Genomic DNA, 21,551 nt, shown 5'->3' with positions numbered 1-21,551 from the left:
CCCCGCCCCCCCCAACAAAAAAATGGTCCTCCTACCACCCCACCAACCTCTGCATCCAGTGCATCGTCTTCTGCCACCTACAATCTGACCCCCTCAGCCAAAGGCATTTTTCCCTCCCCACCCCTAACTGCCTTTCGTAGGGACCGCTTTCTCTGCGACTCCCTCGTCCGCTCCACACTCCCCTCCAGCCCCACCTTTCCCTGCAACCACAGGAAGTACTACACCTGCCCCTGCACCTCCCCCCTCGCCCCCATTCAAAGCACCAAACATATCAGACAAGGTTCACCTGCTCATCCATCAACTTGGTCTACTGTATCCGCTGTTCCTGATGTGGCCTCCTCTACATCAGTGAGACCAATTCGTGGAGCATCTGTGCCCTGTATGCTATAATCAACACCACTTTCTGGTTGTTGACCATTTTGACTCCCCCTCCCACTCCGTGGGTGATATGTCCACCCTGGGCCGCCTCCAATGCCACAACGATGCCACCTGCAAACTGCAGGAACCACACCTCATATTCCACCTCAGGCGCTTACAGCCCCATGGCCTTAACATAGAATTCACCAGTTTCAACATCTCCCCATCACCGGCCTCATCCCACGTCCAACCGTCCCTCTCATCCCCACCTCCTTGACATGACACAACCTGTCCATCTTTTCTCACTTCTCTGCCCCACCCTTCCCATGACTTATCTCCTCAAACCCCTGCCTGTGTCCACCTATCACTGCCTCACCTACCTTCCCCAGCCCCACTCCCCCTTCCCTCTGTTTATTTCCCAGCTCCCCTCCACTTCCCCAGACCTGAAACATTGACTCTCCTGTTCCTCTGCTGCCCAACCTGCTGTGTTCCTCCAGCTCCACACTGTCTTGACAAAGACAATTGGTGATTCTTTAAAGACCACAGCAAAGTAAAAGACCACTCAGCCCATCATGCCTAGGTTGAAACAACTATTCACATCACATTCATCCCATTTCGTTTCATTTCATCACTTTTCGTCCCATGTTCATTTTGTCTCTCTTTCCCTATACCTGTGCAAAAGAATAAACTTTTCCTCTTCAATATTTATCTCATTTGAAAGATCTTATTGTCTGAATTCACTGCTCTCTCAGGCAATTCACTCCCAATCTCTGCTTTCACTAAAACAAGTCCTCATCTGCCCCCTTGGATCTGTTTTGCTGATCCTTTGCTATCACAGATTCTGCGTGTTTCTGTGACTGTTCAGGGAAATATATTCCTCCTGAATGGATAGTAGATAGGTATGAAGAGCTGCTCCAGTTTCTTTGTCAAAATCTCTAGAAACATACAAAACAGGAATAGGAGTAGGCCATTTGGCCCTTCAAACCTGCTCCACCATTTGCTATGATCATGGCTGATCATCCAACTTGGTCCCCTGTTCTCGCTTTCTCCCCCATACCCTTTGATCCCTTTAGCCCTAAGAACTGTATCATTCAATGTTTTGGCCTCAACAGGTTTCTGTGGCAGAGAATTCTACAGGCTCCCCACTCTCTGGGTAAAGACATTTCTCCTCATCCCACTCCTAAATGGCCTCCTCTGTATCCTTAGACTGTGACTCCTGGTTCTGGACTCCCTGGCCATTGGGAACACCCTTCCTGTGTTTACCCTGTCTGGTCCTGTTAGAATTTTATAGGTTTCTATAAGATTTCGCACCCCCTCTCTCCCATTCTTCTAAACACGGGTGCATAGAGTCCTAACGCTTCTATTTTTTTTCTCCATACGTCAGTCCTGCCGTCCCAGGAATCCGTTTGGGGAATCTTTGTTGCGTTCTGTCCATGGCTAGAACATCCTTCCTCTGAGAAAGAGACCAAAACTGTATACAATATTCCAGCCATATCATGAGCATACAGTTAGTGCATTCTTTCCATCACTTAACCCAGGGAATATCCCATGAGATTGAAAAGCATGGATTTCCTCTGTAGCAGAACAATCAAATTCCCCTAAAGAACCACTCGTCCCTCCCCGAGAGCTGATGTAAGGGCAGCTAGTGAAATGTGCATTGTTGCAAAAATAGCTTCGCATGCAGAGGATACTAGAAGTGATAAGGAGGACTGGAGCCAATATTTTATTATTGTTAGAGCTAAACCTTATAAGGTCATTGACCATTGTCTTCACATTATGTGGACTGTGTGATGGAGGGAACAGGGCATGTCATTGGCTGTCAGCAACACATGGTTTGGGAGCTTGGAAGCAGTCAGGGAAGTAATGTCGAAAGAGAGAGCGAGACACAGAAGTGGGCTGAGGGTGGGAGAAATAAAGCAGTGAGTTTTGCTTAGTAACATTTGAGGGTCAGGTACAATGCCTAGAGCCTGTGCTGTTGTTCACTCTGATTGTGGTTGGTCTGTGGCTTTAGTACTACCTATTCTTCTTGCCTCCTGAACACTGAGGCGCGCACACACAAACATGCCTCTGTGCCTTCGTAAATACCTACATACAGACAATAGCAACACACAGTTTCAGGTTTTCACTGCTAATGTGTGTAAAAAGTTCCTTCTTAACATTACCCCTGGACAGTCTGGCATGGCTCTGTCCCTTGTTGTGGATTCTGTTGACAGAGAGAGGTACAGTGAGAGGTTCAAACCAGGGACTGCACGCCACCCCCCCCCATTCCCCCCCCCCCCCCCCCCCCCCCCCCCAACAGCTTCCCTTCCCGTTTAAAACCATGGGAACATCTAATCTAGTATTGGAGTACAAGATACAATCCACGAGACACATCCCAGCTCCCCCCAGCCTCAATAAAACAGCCTGACTCACTCTGCCTGAGTGAAGTCCCATTCTATTCACTTTTTAAAGTGTACACCACTCCTGCTAAGTATTTATCCCTCGCCCCATATTCCATGGCAGCCAGTCATCTGCTTATTGTTCTGCTGCTGTTGGAAGCTTCCTGTGCAAAAACAGACCCATATTTTCCTTCAGTATAATAGTAACCATATTTCAAATCACCCTTCCCTGTCTGGAAGGGCTGTGGGGATTTCCACAATGTACTACCTAAGCACAAATCTATCTTCCAAACAGTCATGAAATTATCTCACAGTCAGAGTCTCTCAGCATAGAAACAGGCCCTTTGGCCCAGCATGTCCATGCTAACCAACAAACACCAAATTACCCTTATCTCATTCAACTTCACTTGGTCCATAGCCTACTATGTCCTGACATTTTAAGTGCTCATCCAGACGCTTCTTAGATGTTATGAGACTGTCTGCCTCCACCCCCCTCAGGCAGCATGTTCTAGATTTATACCACCCTCTGGGTGGGGAATGTTTTCTTTCAGGTTCCCCCAAACTATTTACTCCTCACCTTAAATTTATGCATGCAGGTCTTGGACACGCCTGGCCATGGGGGAAAAAATTCGAATGAGCTACCCTGTCTATGCATCTCATGATCCAGGATCTAAATACTAGTTTAATGTACGCACTGTAAAAGTGAGTTACTGGAGCTCTAAAGCAAACAAAAAAAATTACAGGAAGTGCTGACTTTCTGCAGCAGGTGTGGAAACAGAAACAGTTAACGTTTCAAGTCTGATTTTGATTCCTCTTCAGATCAGTTTATGAAATCAGTCTGAATTGAACCTGCACTGCGCTCAGCCCCATCCCACATCTCCCTGGTCATGTTTCGAAATGAATTCTTTTACAGCACAGAAAGGGAGGTGTGTGTAAGGGGAGATACATCCCAGCTATAAATTAACCCCTTCCTGCTTCTGTTTGTGTAGCACAGATCTGACTGGTCAATGGTCAATGTCAGTGTGCAAGCTCCTCTCTCAATCCTTCCCCCAGTACCCCCTCCTTCCTCTCTCTGAGGTTTATCCAAAATCCTCAAATGTATCTGTGATCTTTATTCTTTGATGTGGCAAGGCCAGCACCTGTTGTCCATCCTTAATAGCCCTTGAATTGAGTGCCCTACTGGGTCTGGAGTCACCTGTAGGCCAGACTAGGTAAAAATAATAGATTTCCTTCCCTGAGGATTTTTTTACAACAATCGCTTGTGACTTTACGGTGACCATACTGAGATTAACTATTAAATTCCATGTTTTATTAATGAGCCTTAAATTTCATTCCACTAGTTGCTATGGTGGGATTGGAGCACCTGTCTCAAACCTGGGCCTTTACATCACTGGTCCAGTAACATTACAACTACATCACTGTCTCCCAACAGCTCTCAGCTGTTCCTCCTGAATGTTATTGTACCCTTATTCACCTGGATTGTATTGCCATTACTAATGACTACCTTAATTACAATCTCTGGGTTTGGACTCCTCACCAGTGGGTAGAAATCTAGAAACAGGAGTAGGCCATTTGGCCCTTCAAGCCCAGTCTGTCATTCAACATGGTACATGGCAGATCCTCCAATTCAGTCTCCTGTTCCGGCTTTCTCCTCCATACCCTTTGATCCCATTAGCCCTAAGAACTTTATTGAACTCATTCTACAACTGTTTGCTGTGGTAGAGAATTCCATGTGCTCCTCACTCTGGGTGAAGTCATTTCACCTCCCATCAATCCTGAATAGCCTATCCCACCTTAAACTGTGACCACTGGTTCTGGACTATCACCACGGCCGCCCCCCTGCCCCCCCTTGTCATTGGTAACATCTTTCCTGCATTTACCCTGTCTAACCTTGTTAGAATTTTAGATTTCTGAGATTCCTTTCACTCTTCTAAACTCTTTTTTGAATATAGCCCTAACTGGTCCAGCCTCTCCTCATATGTAACTCCTTCCTTCTGAGGAATCAGTCTGGTAAACTTTCGTATATTTATCTATTTATGTATTTATTTGTATATTTATCATTAAGTGTATATTAAAAAAATATATTACTTATTTCATTCTAATGAATACCCTCTCCCCACACTCCCTAAGGTCATGACGTGCTAAAATGTGGAGACAGGATGTTGTCTAGATTTCAGGGATGCTTGATTGTTCAGTGCCTTTGGTCATCTGCTCCTCTTCTCTGCTTTGTTGAAGGTAACCCACACCAAGAGCCATGCCTGACCTGTCACAGGCCGTCTCCAAATCCTTGAATAAAACCACAGCTGGGATTCAAATATGGCGAATTGAGGTCAGTAGAAGTTTCTGTTTGAAATAGCGAAACCCAACCACGTGCGTGAGAATAGTTTTATTTTCACTTGTTCCTGGGATGTGGGGCATCATTGGCTGTGCCAGCATTAAACGGCCATCCCAAAATGAGCACCAAAAGAATCAATGTGTGTGGGTCTGGAGTCATGTGTAGGCCAGACCAGGTAAAATAGCAGTTTCCTTCCCCAATGTACACAAGTGAATCAGGTGGACTTTTCCACCAATGGTTTCATGGTCCTTGTTAGACTCTTAATTCCAGATTTTTAGCATATTCCACCATCTGCTGTGGCAGGGTATGAACCCAAGTCCCCAGAACGTTACCAGGGTCTCTGGATTAGTAGTCGATACAGTGTGGAGCTGGAGGAACACAGCAGGCCAGGCAGCATCAGAGGAGCAAGAAAGTCCACGTTTCAGGTCGGGAATCTTCTTCAGGACTGGGGAGGGGGAAGCAAGCTCAGAAAAAAATGGGAGGATGTGGTGACGCCAGGTGAAGGTAGGTGGGGTGGTAATAGGTGAGTGCAGGTAGGGGGCTGTGGAGAGTGACCAATGGGAAGGGTGGGGTGGAGAGGTTGTGTCAGGTAAAGGATGAGAGGGAGGGCTGAACATGGGATGAAGCTGGGGGCGTGGTGGGGAGATTTTGAAGCTATTTAATTCTGTTATTTCTGAGCACCCAAAACATCGATTCTCCCGCTCCTCTGCTACTGCCTGAGCAGCTGTGTTCCTCCAGCTCACATTGTATTGACTCTGACTTCCAGTTTTTGCAGTTCTTGCTATCTCTCTGGGTTAATAGTCCAGGCATCACCCTGTCCAACAGTGACTACTCCACTAAGTTTGTACTCCATTCCAAGCTGAAAGAATGATCAGATGTAGCTGTGACTATTAGTTAATGTGTAAATATTCTCCGATCTGTCAGTGTTTTGCAAACTCCTTCAGCTCAACTCAGATTTAAATGGCTGAGCACATTACGCCCCTTTTAAGGATGGCAGCTTGTTTCCTCAAAGGATATTAATTAGCCTCTTGAGTATTTGTGAGGCTTCATCCTTTTAGTGAAAGCAGGTTTCTAGTCCGAGATTACTTTGAAATTACTTTTAAATCGTTAAACTTCTGTATTTGGGGTTTGCATTCCATGATTCTAGCATAAGCATTACATTACTTTCCCTGTGTCTGACTGACAAAGGGTGAGAGTTTTACTCTGTATCTAACTCTGTGCTATCCATGTCCTGGGAGTGTTTGATGGAGGACGGTGTAGAGAGAGCTTTACTTAGTTTAAAAGAATTGAGGGAGTTTTACCCTGCATCTTTCTCCTGTTTGATGCGAACAAGTGACACCTTGCCTCTCCTTGCCACATTGCTGTTTAAAAGTGAGCTGACCTTTGGTTGACCTGAAAGTCTTGAGTGTGACATGATTATATTCCAGCAAAGTGACTATCTGTGTGTTGCTGTAACAACAGATTAGTCATCAGGAGTTTAATTTTTGTCATGTATTGGTATTTACAGAAAATGCTGATGGTTCCTGTGCCCCCAAGATCCTATGGCAATTTCTATGAAGGCGATTGTTACATCCTGTTTGCAGTAAGTAGGCCGATGCTGATGTTTAATGATCAACAAGTTAAACTATTCCAACACCAATCTCCATCAGCTCGCTGACTCCTGGTCCCGCAATGTTTTGAGTTCAAAATTTGCACTTTGTTTTCCCGTTTCTCTGCTGCCTTTCCTCTCTCCATCTTTGCAACCATCTCCAGTCCCTGACCTCCTCCAGTTTTTGAACCCTTGCATGTTTTCTGATTTCTATTGCTCCACCATTCCTTACTGTACCCTCAGCGTACTGAGCAAGGAGTTCTGCGACTTCCCTCCTGATTCTTTTCTCCCACTTGAAAACATTTTTATCCTCTTCCGAGATCACTTTTTTAAATGTCTTCAGTTTGTAAACGTGCTTGACGAGGGGTATGACCAAACCCTGGTAACAGGGCTGCACCAGGAGATTGTATACACCATCCACTCTATTCTTTTATCTTCCAATGCAGTGATTCTGTTGCATTCCTGATTGGCCTAATACCTAATGCCCTCCATAAACTTGCATTAATCCCAATCTCTGTCAGCATCTGGGCCTCCCACACTCCCCCCAATGGGGGAGTAGCTGCCTGATGGGTTTTACCACAATATTAGCCACTTGGCCGTGATACCAGGGGAATGGTTAGTGGTTTTGTCCAACAAAGGGCAAGTGGGAGAGAGGGAATGGAAATGGATATTCATCCGATTGTGCATCTAATTGACCCCAAACTTCTGCTGAAGTGTTCTGTGGGGGCAAGGGGAGGGATGGTATGTAAGTCTTCAGGAGTTGCCAGACCCAGATGAGTTGTACCAAGCCATTCACAGTGTTGGTCCATGCTCGTTCTCCCCTTGTGTATGGGCTGTTGGTATCACTGGTGAAGTAACAAATGCTGCCCATCCCTCACACTGCCCTGGAATGTGGTCCTTGCTTGACCTTTCATCAGGAAATTAAAAGTCAGACATATTGCTGTGGGTCTGGAGTCACATGTAGGCCAGACTGGGTAAGGATGGCAGATTTCCTTCCCTAAAGGATGTTGGTGAGCCTGGTGGGTATTACGACAATACTGACTCCTAAGCAGATTTTAATTGAATTCTAATCTCACCATCTGTCTCTGTGGGATTCGAATCCCTGTCGTCAGAATCTTTTAAAAGCCAAGTTCGGTGGGTATTAGACATCTGAAACCAAAAACAAAGTGCTGAAAAAATTCAGTGGGTCTGGCAGCCTTTGTGGAGAGAGAAACCGTGTTAATGTCTCTAATCCAGCCTGACTCCTGTGTGGAACCTGGAACTGTCCCCACTGTATGAGCCTGGGGTTCTGGATGACTGATGCAGTCACGGCACCACTACATTACCACCTCCAACAACGTTCTCCTTCCTGCATTCACGCTCCAAGCAAGTTATCTCGCCGTGTCAGCTTATTCCTTTCTTCCTCGTGTGTTTTCTGGTTCTGCCTTTAAAGATGTTCCTCCAATTCCCCCACAACAGTGCCCCACAATTATCATAGGCACCATCCCTTCAAACTGACCCCGTGTCTTCCTATCCTTAGACTCATAAAACCAGGAGCTCCTTCACTTACGACATCCACTTCTGGATTGGCCAAGACTCCTCGCAGGATGAGCAGGGGGCGGCTGCGATCTACACCTCTCAGATGGATGACTACCTGGGAGGCAAGGCTGTGCAGCACCGGGAGGTACAGAGATACGAGTCAGAGACCTTCAAGGGCTATTTCAAGAAGGGGTTCATGTGAGTCAAGCCTTCAGCGTTATCCAGTGGTGGCCTGGTCTGAATGGGGACAGGAATGGGTGTGACAGGTTCAAGGGGATGAAGGCCTGCTCCTCTCCCTATGAGTGAAGGAGGGGGTGGAGTGGGTACTCCCCTTGGTTTGTTTCACCGTTGGGGGTCCTGACAGCAGGGGCATCAGCTCGCTTCCAGCTCCCGTCTACTCTGCACGTTCAAAGGTTGGATAATCCATTCCAATCCTCTGGAGGGACAGAGACCAATTGTAGGAGAAAGTTTGGGTTGGGGATAATGGGCCTCCATCCAATTGCCTCCATAGACCGGGAGGTCATACAGCAGATGCCCCAAACAGCAAGCTGGTCCCAGCTCTAGGTTTAAAGACCACCCTTTCTGAATGTCTGAAGTTTTTTATGGTAAGGTCCAATAGTTGACCAGTTGAGATGAAAGTAAATGAGCAGCTGCCACCTTCAGCTGCAGGAACTACCGCTGCATGTGGCCATGGCCCATGTGATTTGGGCCTGTTCCTCCTGTCCTTGCCCACCCGTCCGTTGCTGTCAGCAAACTCCCAAATGGTTTCACTTCTGGTGCTTGAAAAGCAGCAGGCAATGGAATTGTTATAACAAGGTCCAGAGTCTGTTCATTACCCACTTCAAAAGGGAGGACAGGCCATTCATTTTCATGCTCTGTCTCCTTTGCTGACTTTACCAACTGGAGAGTTGCTGTCACATTGACAACCCAATGCCTTATTTGTCATTTCCGTTCGGGGATGGGAGATGGGGAAGATTGGGTGAGAAAAGGTCCCCGCACTGCCCACCTGATTTAGGACCATGAGATCCAGCCCATAGTCCACTATTTAAGTTAATGGAGGTTGTGCGGGTTTAGAACTTTTGACTATGAAGCAATTGTGCCACTCTCCCTGAATCGTGGCTGGCCCACATAAATGGTGATCCTAGACCAATTTTTTTTTTAACTTAAATTGGCTCAAGTTTGAAGCTGATCTTGTGTTTCTTTTTTTAACAGTTACAAATGTGGCGGTGTTGCTACTGGACTAAAACATGTGGAGACAAATTCCTATGATGTGAAGAGGCTGCTCCACGTGAAGGGGAAGAAGAATGTGTATGCGGGTGAGGTCAGTCCATCTCCCTAATTGGAACCTCCCAGGATTCTGGCCAGGATTTCCACTTGGGAATGTTACATGCAACATCTTCACACCATTCCAGTTTGTGTTGTTACTTGCCAAGTGCAGAGAGGGTTGGTTGGTGGGGGGTGGGGTGTTGTCAGATCCAGTTGGGGAGCATGGGGTGACAATGAGCCTAAATGCCTGCAGGTTCGTGGGGAGTGTTATAAATCTAACCAGAAGATTGCACTGGTAATCAAACCCTATTACTCCATAGACCATATCCCAGGGTTGAAGTGTCAATGACTAGGTAAACGTAAGTGAATTCAAAGGAGATATAGGACTTTGGTTCGACCACATTTGGAATACTGTGTACAGTTCTGGTCGCCACATTACCAAAAGGATGTGGATGCTTTGGAGAGGGTGCAGAGGAGGTTCACCAGGATGTTGCCTGGTGTGGAGGGCACTAGCTATGAAGAGAGGTTGAGTAGATTAGAATTATTTACATTAGAAAGACGGAGGTTGAGGGGGGACCTGATTGAGGTTTACAAAGTCATGAGAGGTATAGACAGAATGGATATCAAGAAGCTTTCTCCCAGAGTGGGGACTCAATTACTAGGGGTCATGATTTCAAGGTGAGAGGGGAAAAGTTCTTTATGCAGAGGGTGGTGGGTGCCTGGAACGTGTTGCCAGCGGAGGTGGTAGAGGTGGGCACGATAGCGTCATTTAAGATGTATCTAGACAGATACATGAATGGGCAGGGAGCAGAGGAATACAGATCCTTGGAAAATAGGTGACAGATTTAGATAGAGGATCTGGATCGGCGCAGGCTTTGAGGGCGAGGAGCCTGTTCCTGTGCTGTAATTTTCTTTGTTCTTTGTTCTTTGAGATGTGAGAGACAACTTGTTTTTACACAGAAGGTGGTAAGTGCCTAGGATGTGCTGCCAGAGGAGATGATTGAGGCAGATCCAACAATACTGCGTTCAATTCTGGTCTCCCTGCTATAGGAAGGATGTTGAGAAACTTGAAAGGGTTCAGAAAAGATTTACAAAGATGTTGCCAGGGTTGAAGCGTTTGAGTTTAGGGAGAGGCTGAAATGACTGGGGGTATTTTCCCTGGAGCATTGGTGGCTGAGGGGTGACCTTATAGAGACTTAAAATCCTGAGGGGCATGGATAGGGTGAAAAGCCAAGGCCTTTTCCCCAGGGTTGGGGGGAGTGCAAAACTAGAGTGCATAGGTTAAGGTGAGAGAGGAAAGATTTAAAAGGGATTTAAGGAGCAATTTTTTCAGTGTGGTGCATGTATGGAATGAGCTGCCAGAAATGGTGGAGGCTGGTACAATTATATCATTTAAGAGGCATCTGGATGGGTATATGAATAGGAAGGGTTTAAGAGGGATATGGGCCAAATGCTGGCTAATGGCACCAGTTTAATTTAGCATATCTGGTCAGTATGGACGAGTTGGACCAAAGGGTCTGTTTCCATGCTGTACATCTCTCTGACTTTAATAGCAATGTTTGAGGCATCTTGACAGATACATGAATAGGCAGGTAATAGAGGGATATAGACTGTGTGGAGGCAAAAGGATTCTAGTTTAGAAAGGCATTGTGTCAGCACAAGCTTGGTTGACCAAAGGGCATCCTTTGTAAAAGTATAAATGTTGTATTTAATCATCAAATGGTCAACTTGCCTCTTCTTAGTACTATTATCCTGCCCAAAAGAGACCTTTTTTCCAGGTTTATTCGATAAATTCAAAAATAACTTGATTGTAAGCAACCTTATTCTTCAATCAAGTAGCAAAATGGGTTATCAACTAAGCCATGATACAGAATTCAACTCGTGTCTTATTAAACCCAAATATATACACATTCATACACAGACAAGACAACACAGCTCTGCAGAGATTTATGGGTTTAGAAAAAGAAAGATTCATCAGAATAACACGATAGGGTTAATGATAAGAATTCAGAAGATAAAATGGGTTAATGTCTCTCGGTTTTTTGATTTCTTGTTGTTGAGATCTGATTGCTGACAGTCACAGTATGGAGGAAGATGATTGTACCAGACTTCAGATTTCAGATGGAGAAAATTTGAAATTTCTCAACTATATCATTTTAGGGAGCGAGCCACTTTCTGCCATAGCTTCCTTTAACAACTCCTGCTAGGCTTGTGACATTACACAGCAACTGGACCCAGAGACTGTTGCTAGGCAATACATAGCACAGATCCAAGGCTGCTTCAAGTCTCTGTCCCATAAATAAGCCACAAACCCATCTCTTATCTCTTTATTGGAATCTTTCTCTCCAAATCATTTGATTATCTGCTGTTTACTGGAAAAGTCACAGTTTTCGTAGTGTCATAAATTTGTACAGCGCAGAAACAGACCTTTCATTCCAACTCGTCCATGCCGACCAGATATCCTAAATTTAATCTAGGTTTGCCCTATATCCCTCCTAAATGCTGCTTATTCATATACTCCTCCAGATGCCTTTTAAATGTTGTTGTGATCGTACTGGCCTCTTCTACCTCTTCTGGCAGCTCATTCCATACACACTCCACCCGCTGCGTGAAAAAGTTGCACCTTAGGTCCCTTTTTAATCTTTCCCCTCTCACCTTAAACCTATACCTCTAGTTTTAGACTCCCCTACCCTGGGAAAAAGACCTTGGCTATTTACCCTATCCATGCCCCTCATGATTTTATAAACCTCTATAAAGTCACCCCTCAGCCTCTGATGCTCCAGGGAAAGTAGCCCCAGCCCATTCATCCTCTCCCTATAGCTCAAACCCTCCAACCCTCGCAACATCCTTGTGAATCTTTTCTGCAGCCCTTTCAAGTTTTGCAACATCCTTCCTACGGCAGGGAGACCAGAAGTGCACACAGTATTCCAATACAAGTATTCTCCTATAATGTGATAGTTGCGTTCTTGTGTGACCTCTTGCTGTGGGGAAATCATTTTATCTGTACAGCAGAAAGTTCGCATTACAGCCAATTCACGTTAACGAAACACGTGTTGCATCAGAACTACCCATAGTGGCCTAACCAATGTCCTGTACAGCCGTAACATGGCCTCCCAACTCCTGTACTCAATGCACTGACCAACAAAGGCACACGTACCAAATGCCGCCTTCTCTTTGACCTTTGACTTTCATTTCCAAGAAATCACACGATCAAGCCTCTCCAATCCAGAAACATTCTAAGACATTCACAGTCCAGTTTCTCCTAGGAATACATGCATTTATGGACTAACAGAAGTTGACCAGGATTCAATAGATGTGAAGCTGGAAAAGCACAGCAGGTCAGACACTTTCCAAGAAGCAGGGAAGTCAATGTTTCAGGCTGAAATCCTTTGTCGGCGCTGCTCTGAAAGCTTATGTTGGATTATAACCTGATGTCCTGTGACTCCATGACCAAGAGGACAATGTCTAGATTGGTTTTGACTCTTTGATCATGTGAGCTTCATCCTCCAATCACCTTGCTCCTGCCATTGGTAGTCGATCCTTGTGGTCCTTCCTTGCTTGGAAAGCAAGTGGATCCTTCTTCATCCTCATTGGTCAATGTCCTGTCCCCAAATGATGATCATCAAAGAATTTGGTATTTTTACAACCACAATTTATTTTTAATAATCTGTCATATTTTTCTGCAGTGTTTTTGTTTTAATAGTATGGTGTATCACTGGCCAGGCCTCCTCTGTAACTAATTTACTCACTTGTGGGATGTGGGCGTTGCTGGCTGGCAGTGTTTGTTGTCCATCCCTAATTGCTCTCAAAGGTGGCGAGTTTCTGAAATGAACTACCTCAGTCCTGTAGGTTTGAGGACAGCCATAGTTGTGCTAGGAATTCTGACCCAGTGACACTGAAGGAACAGGTAGCAGTATCCTTAGAGACTCAAGGACAATAGCAAAGAACTGGAAACCTCACCTTCAGCCTCCAAACCTCTCCTCACAATGCTCCAACATGGCTTGAAGGCAAGTTTGGTTGGTGAAGTGTCCAGAATCTATCCTATTTGTGTACAACCCCTCCCCATCAGGACATTGTTGTACAAAGCCATCATTCCAATCATTCATGATCATTGTGTACCCAGACCCATGAGACTGACTGAGCAGCTAATTGGAAAGTCCATATGGTGTGATGATCTGAAGATCTGCTGAATGATAAAGGGGCTTGGTGAACAACAACAAGTGTAATTTCCATTGAAAAATAGGAGCAGGAGTAGGCCATTCAGTCCTTTTGAGCCTGCTCTGCCCTTCAAAATGATTGTAACTGACCATCCAACTTGATCCCCTGTTCCTGCTTTCTCCCATCACCCTTCCATCCCTTTAACCCTAAGAACTATGTCTAACTCCTTGAAAACATTCAACCACTTTTCTGTGGCAAAGAATTGCACAGGTTCACTACTCTCTGAAGAAATTTTGCCTCATCATAGTCCTAATTGGCTGACCCCTTAGACTGTGACTCAGGTTCTGGACTCCTCGTCTATAGTGTTGGAGTTGGTACATTGGCATGGATAGACAATTGGCTAATGGGCAGGAAACAGTGAATGGGAATAAGGTTTTATTTCAGGTTGGCACAGGGATCCGTGCTAGGACCATAATTGTTTACAATATATGTTAATGACATGGAAGGAAGTGAATGTACTGGAGACAAATTTTCAGACAACACTAAAGTAGATGAAAGGCAAGTTGCAAAGGGGATACAAATAATTTAGAGTTATTGATAAGTTAAATAATTGGGTAAAATGTTAACAAATGGGTTATAACATGGGAAAATGTGAAGTTGCTTATTTTGGAAGGAAGATCAAAAGAACAAAATATCATTGAAATGGAGAGAAACTGCAGAAAGCTGCTTCACAAAAGGACTTGGGGACTTGAGCACAAAACACAGGGAGCAGCAGGGAATCAGGAAGGATCATGGAATGTTGCCCCATATTTCAAGAGGTTAGAGTATAAGAGTAGGGAAGTCTAACAGCAACTATACAGGGTTCTGGGGAGACCACATCTGGAGTACTGTGAGCTGTTTTGGTCCCTCATTTTAAGGAAATATTACTTCATTGGAGGCAGTTCAGAGAAGGTTCATTAGGATGATCCCTGGTGTGGAGGGTTTGCTTTATGAGCAAAGGCTAAACAGGTTGGGACTCTACTCCCTGGAGTTTAGAAGGATGAGAGGTGATCTCATTGAAACATACAGGATTCTTAAAGAGCTGATAAGGTCAGTGCTGAGAGGATGTTTCCCCTCTTGGGAGAGTCTAAGACCAGAGGGCATAGTCTTAGAATAAAGGGGCATCAATTTAAGACTGAGATGAGGAGGAATTTCTCGTGAGGGTTGAGAGTCATTGGAACTCCTTACTGCGGAGATATGGGGACAGAGTCCATGTGTATATTTAAAACTAAGATTCTTGATTGGTTGGTGAATCAAGGGTTCTGGGAAAAGGGCAGGAAAGTGAATGTGAGGAGTGTTGGATCACTCATGATTCTATAGAATGGTGGGGCAGGTTCGAGGGGCCTATCCTGTTCCTATGTCTTTTGGTCTTATGGCCACTGGGGACATCCTTCCTGTGTTTACACGGTCTCTAGTCAAGTTTAAAATGTTGTTATAGGCTTCCATGAGATTCCCCCTCATTCTTCTAAACTCCAGTGAACATAGTCCTAACCGATCAAACCCGTCCTCATACATCAGTCCTGCCATCACAGGAATCAGTCTGGTAAATCTTCCTCTGAAGCAAGAACATCTTTCCTCTGCTAAGGAGATCCAAGCTGCATACAGTATTCTAGGTATGATCTCACCAAGGCCTTGTACAATTACAGCAAGACATACTTATTCTCTTTATGAAGGCCAACGTTACCATTTGCCACCTTCCTGGCCTTCTGTACCTGCATGCTATGTTCAGTGACTCGTGTCCAAAGACACTCCATTCATTGCGCCTCCCCCTTTCCCAATCTATCATCATACAGAAGATCTGCCTTCCTGCTCTGAAAGTGGCTAACCTATTTATCCCCAACATATTGTATTTGCCAAGTTATTTCTCACTCGCTTGTCTTGTCCAGATCATACTGAAACAACTCTGCATCCTCCTCGCAGCTCCAGCACCCCCAGCCCAGCTTCAAAATGTGGGACGGAGCTGCTAACTCAGTATGACTGAAAAGAGAGGCATGTTGCTGAAGCTTCCCTCCTTACACTTATCGAGACAATGCCAAGACTGCCCAATTTCAAAAGATCACAACCACTTATACCAAATGACGAAATTGATGGGCTGGCCAATCAGGTTTGACTGATGGAACAGGAACAGAAGTTGCTGGAAAAACTCAGCAGCTCTGGCAGCATCTGTGAAGGAAAAAATATCAGTTAGCGTTTCAGGTCCGGTGTTCCCTTCCTCAGAACAGGGGAAGGGTCCCTGGACCCTGTTCTGAGGAAGGGTCACCAGACCCGAAACATTAACTTTTTTTACCTTCACAGATGCTGCTAGACCTGCTGAGCTTTTCCAGCAACTTCTGTTTTTGTTCTTGATTGACAGCATCTACAGTTCTGAACAAAAACCGAAAGGTTTGACTGATGTTGCCATGGAGGAAGCCATGTGAACTGTAGGTCCCAAGCTCCTAGGTCATTCAGAAAAGGCACAAGGCTTGAACGTGTTCCTCTTGTTTGGGGAGTTCGTGTGTATGAATGAGTGGTGACCTTGATTTTTAAGTCTCACTATTTAGTGCACACTCCATTTTGTCCTATCTTTTTAAATTCAAATTATTTGAAATTTGGCATTCTTGCATTTGTCCTGATGAGTGCAAGACAAAAAGCTTCAATGTTCAAATTGATTTACCAAACGACTGCTATAACTAATGTTGAAGATCACAAAGGTACAGCAGTCATTTTAGGTTTAGATTTAGGTTTAGGCTTGTTTACTTGACATATGTACTAAGTGTAGGAATATATACTTATTCCTACAGTGAAAAGTACACTTGGTTACAAAAAGCAGAATTAAAAGATTGAACGGAGCCAAAAGGTAAACAAGAATTTAAAAAGACCTTTTTAAGAAAAGGTCAAATAGTTTGGATCTGTACTCATTGGAGCTTGGAAGAACGAGGGGTGACTTGATCGAAACAGCCAAGATTCTTCAGGGAATAAAAAAAACGAAAGAACTGCAGATGCTGTGAATCAGGAACAAAAACAAAGTTGCTGGAAAAGCTCAGCAGGTCTGGCAGCATCTGTGAAGTTAAAAACAGAGTTAACTTTTCCGGTCCAGTCAAACCTGACCAGAACTTCTGAGGAAGGGTCACCGGACCCGAAACCTTGACTCTGTTTTTAACTTCACAGATGCTGCCAGAACCTGTTGAGCTTTTCCAGCAACTTTGTTTTTGTTCAAGATTCTTCAGGAACTTAACAGGGTAAATACAAAGAGGCTGTTTCCCCTTGTGGGAGAGTCAAGGACTCTCGGAATAAGGGGTCACATATTTAGGACAGAGATGAGGAGGAATTTCTTCTGAGGGGAGTGAATCTGTGGAATTCTTTACCACTGAGGGCTGTCGAAGCTGGGTCATTAAATATATTCGAGGCCCAGACAGATGGATTTTTGATCTGTAAGGGGATGAGGCAGGGAAGTGGAGCTGAGGATTATCAGATCCTGAATGGGGGAGCAGACTCAATGGGTTAAATGGCCTACTTCTGTTTCGATGTCTTATGGTCTTTTGTGAAATGGATTAGCTAACTGACTTGTGCTCTAGGATCCAAAGCAAATTTCTGGAGGCTGACAGATTGCAATAGGGGTTAATGAGGTCACAGAATAGTGGTGTAATTGGAAAAGTAATTTTAATAAAGAGGTGTAAGTTGTAGATTATTATTTAACTGAAACAAACAGGATAGACCTTGAGGGATTGAATGAGTTTCTCTGAAGTTATGTAAAACTTGTATAGAACCTTAATTAGACCACTTTAAAGATTTTTCTTTTAAAATTCATTCATGAGATGAGGGTGTCTCTGGCTTGGGCAGTAAATGTTGGCCTAACCAGAGAGCAGTTAAGAGTCAACCACATTGCTGTGGGTCTGGAGTCACGTGTAGGCCAGACCAGGTAAGGATGGCAGTTTCCTTCCCTAAAGGACATTACTGAACCAGATGGGTTTTTCTGACAATCAACAATGGATCTTAATTCCAGATTATCATTTTTGAAATCAAATTTCACCATCTGACATGGCACGATTTCAACCTGGGTCCCCAGAACATTACCTCAGTCTCAAAATTAACAGATCAGTGATTTATACCACTAGGCCATTGTCTCCCCTACCTGGGGAAGGTATTCATATTTTATGATAGTGATGCCAGTGTAGTGATTGTAACAAGGTCAGCCTGGTGGACAATTTATAGAATAGGAGTTCCCTGATTAGGGCTGTTAACCTGGTCCAATCGGGGAGCCCTGGCTGACAGACATAAACAGGAACGTCAGAGGTTTTGTTCGCTCTGAGGGAGCTGGATCTCCATGTGTAAATAAAGGGTGACTTGGTGATGGGATATCAGCTTCTGAGCTATTTGAATCAGAACTGAGAGGTTTTAACATCAGCAAAGATGGAACAGACTGGTACCCATCTAGGAAAGGGAATACTGAGGGGTGACCTGAAAAGTCCTTTTTGAGATTTTTAAGAGTTTTGATTAGCAAACTTTCTCTCTCCCTTTATGTAAAAAGATGGCGGAGACAGCAGGGTAAGAGTTGTTCGGGCTCCCAGCCTTCCATTCCTCGCATGAGCAACACCCCTGCTTCCTTTTTTAATTTATTTTTCTTCATTTAACTTTTGAATCAAATTCATTTTGTTTTTCCTGCAGCCGCAGTGGTGGAGAGAGGTTTCAGGGAGCTGTTGTGTGGTGGATCTGGTCCATTCCTCTTGGCCACTGCGGTCACGGCTCGAGCTTGAGCTTGGGCAGTATGGGCAAGTTGGGCTGAAGGGCCTGTTGTCATGCTGTAGACCTCTGATTATAACTGTTCCAGCATCGAAGAATAGATTCCAAGTCATTCTCCTTTGGTGTTTCGACATCCCTGCAATGGCGCTGGAGTGAATGAGCTCTTGGTCCTTGAAAGTTGAGATGGGGCCCCGGTCCTCGAGATTTGGGACAATCTCCTGACTATGGCGATGGCTGGCGTATTGGTGGTGATGAGATGACTTTGCTAGAGATGCCATTCTGCGTCTGGTCAGCAGCAGCTGGACGCAGCTTCAGCATACTTCCTCCTTTGGTGTTGCAGCTACAGACTAAGGCTGTATGATCGTAGAATCCCTACAGTGCGGAAACAGGCCCTTCAGCCCAACAAGTCCACACTGACCCTCAGAGCAGCCCACCCAGACACATTCACGTATAACCTACCTAATCTACACATCCCTAAATACTACAGGCAATTTAGCATGGCCAATCCAACCAACCTACACAATATAGCAATTTCCCATGACCAATACAGCTAGCCTGCATATCTTTGGGCTGTGGGAAGAAACCGGAGGAAATGCACGCAGACACGGGGAGAATGTGCCCGAGGGTGGAATCGAACCCGGGTCCCTGGCACTGAGGCAGCATTGCTAACCACTGAGCCACAGTGCCACCTGTAGGCATATAGGATATCAAGAAGCCGTGGTTGGAACAAAAATGAAATTTGTCCTAACTCTGTACGATGTATTTCTTTTTATAATTTATGTCATTTAAAAATTATGCTGGCTTATGATCATTTATACACGTGTAATTTCATAAATACATGTAACAATGAATTATTATGACTATTAATCTTTGGGAAGCCCTAAATATACTCCCTAATAAATCTGATCAGGAATTCAGGAGAAAATGTCTTCAGCTAGAGAATGGGGAATTCCTTGCTTCCACAGGGTGCAGTTGAGGCAAATAGCACTGATACATTTAATCGGAAGTATACCAGAGGAGGAAAGGATGCTGATTGGTTGACAAGTGGATTCTCTGAAGCAATGCCACAGTGGGACATTTTGAGACGGTGAGATAGTGGGGAGAAATGGGGAGGTGCTGGTAATATTGCTGGATTATTTATCTAGAAATCCAGTGAGTGTTCTCTGGAGCCTGGAATTGAATCCTGCCATAGCAGATGGTGGGATAACAAGGTGTAGAGCTGGATGAACACAGCAGGCCAAGCAGCATCAGAGGAGCAGGAAGGCTGATGTTTCGGGTCTAGACCCTTCATCAGAAAAAGATGAAAAAGCGGATGGTGGAATTGGAATTCAATTAAAAGAATCTGGGTTTAGAAGGTCTAATGATGGCCATAAAATCACATAGATAGTTGGTTCTTTAATGTCCTTTAGGGAAGGAAACTGCCATCCTTACATGGTCTGGGCCTACATGTGACTCAAACACAGCAATGTGGCTGACTCTTAACTGTCCTCTAGGCTATTAGGAATGGGCAACAAATGCTGCCTGGCCAGTGATACCCACATCCTGTAAATGAATTTAAACTGGCATGGAGCAGTTGGGCCAAATGGACAGTATGTCCGTGTGCAGGTACTTGATTGGGAGAGAACATGGCTACGTTTAATGAATCGGCCTCTCTCCTCGTTTGACAGACCTATCTAGCAGCTTTTTTTTTTTTACTTCGAAGACAGCATCTGCAAATGGAGAATGGAGTCAAAAAAGTTGCAAGTGTGATCTTGGCACTGAAATGTCATTTTAAAAAGTCTGCTTTAGGGAGGACGTTTGAATTTTGTCTGTTTCTTTCAGGTTGAGATGAGCTGGAATAGTTTTAACACAGGAGATGTTTTCCTGCTGGACCTGGGGAAACTCATTGTACAGTGGAACGGACCCCAGAGCAACCACGTAGAGAGACTGAAGGTAACATGCTGTTCCAGTTAACCAGGTCAGGGTGAAATTGTTTAGATTTAAGTGGGGGGGGGGAGAAGTGGGCATTTTGGGTTATACATCCACTTTACAGGGCTGTGTTACCCATATACACTGATGTGTTGCATGTTGTCCATTTAATCACCCATCGTTTTATTATCTACTTCATGCCAACTGGAAATGAACATAGAACATAGAACATAGAACTTTACAGCACAGTACATGCCCTTCAGCCCTCGATGTTGCGCCGACCTGTGAAACCAATCTGAAGCCCATCTAACCTAAACTATTCCATTATCATCCATATGTTTATCCAATGACCATTTAAATGCCCTTAAAGTGGGCGAGTCTACTATTTTTGCAGGCAGGGCATTCCACACCCTTACTACTCTCTGAGTAAAGAACCTACCTCTGACATCTGTCCTATATCTATCACCCCTCACTTTAAAGCTATGTCCCCTCATGCTAGCCATCACCATCCGAGGAAAAAGGCTCCCACTGTCCACCCTATCTAATCCTCTGATCATCTTGTATGTCTCTATAAAGTCACCTCTTAACCTTCTTCTCTCTAACGAAAACAGCCTCAAGACCCTCAGCCTTTCCTCATTATACCTTCCCTCCATACCAGGCAACATCCTGATAAATCTCCTCTGCACCCTTTCCAATGCTTCCACATCCTTCCTATAATGCGGTGACCAGAACTGTACGCAATACTCCAAGTGCGGCCGCACCAGAGTTTTGTACAGCTGCAACATGACCTCATGACTCCGAAACTCAATCCCTCTACCAATAAAACCTAACATACCGTATGCCTTCTTAACAACGCTATCAACCTGGGTGGCAACTTTCAGTGATCTATGCACATGGACACCGAGATCTTTCTGCGCATCCACACTACCAAGAATCTTACCTTTAGCCCAGTACTCTGTATTCCTGTTACTCCTTCCAAAGTGAATCACCTCACACTTTCCTGCATTAAACTCCATTTGCCACCTCTCAGCCCAGCTCTGCAGCTTATCTATGTCCCTCTGTAACCTGCAACATCCTTCCGCACTATCCACAACTCCACTGACTTTGGTGTCATCCGCAAATTTACTAACCCATCCTTCTACGCCCTCATCCAGGTCATTTATAAAAATGACAAACAGCAGTGGCCCCAAAACAGATCCTTGAGGTACACCACTAGTAACTGAACTCCAGGATGAACATTTCCCATCAACCACCACCCTCTGTCGTCTTATTGCTAGCCAATTTC

The 21,551-nt window shown here is 44.8% G+C and overlaps 1 protein-coding gene across 1 annotated transcript in view; it reads left to right on the top strand.

Annotated features, from left to right (window-relative positions):
- Positions 1-4,964: 4,964 nt before the first annotated feature.
- Positions 4,965-21,551, top strand: part of LOC109924038 (villin-1) — a 62,226-nt gene continuing 45,639 nt past the window's right edge. The window contains exons 1-5 of the mRNA XM_048599373.1: positions 4,965-5,064; positions 6,578-6,652; positions 8,178-8,374; positions 9,389-9,497; positions 20,180-20,290. Of these exons, the coding sequence (XP_048455330.1) occupies positions 4,990-5,064; positions 6,578-6,652; positions 8,178-8,374; positions 9,389-9,497; positions 20,180-20,290 (567 nt within the window). The 5' untranslated portion in view covers positions 4,965-4,989. The remainder of the gene's footprint in view (positions 5,065-6,577; positions 6,653-8,177; positions 8,375-9,388; positions 9,498-20,179; positions 20,291-21,551) is intronic.

The sequence above is a fragment of the Rhincodon typus genome, chromosome 7 (genome assembly GCF_021869965.1).
Source record: "Rhincodon typus isolate 14 chromosome 7, sRhiTyp1.1, whole genome shotgun sequence".
In the NCBI taxonomy this organism is placed as follows: Eukaryota; Metazoa; Chordata; class Chondrichthyes; order Orectolobiformes; family Rhincodontidae; genus Rhincodon; species Rhincodon typus.
Note: the sequence above shows the minus strand (reverse complement) of the source record. Positions and strands in the feature narration are given on the sequence as shown.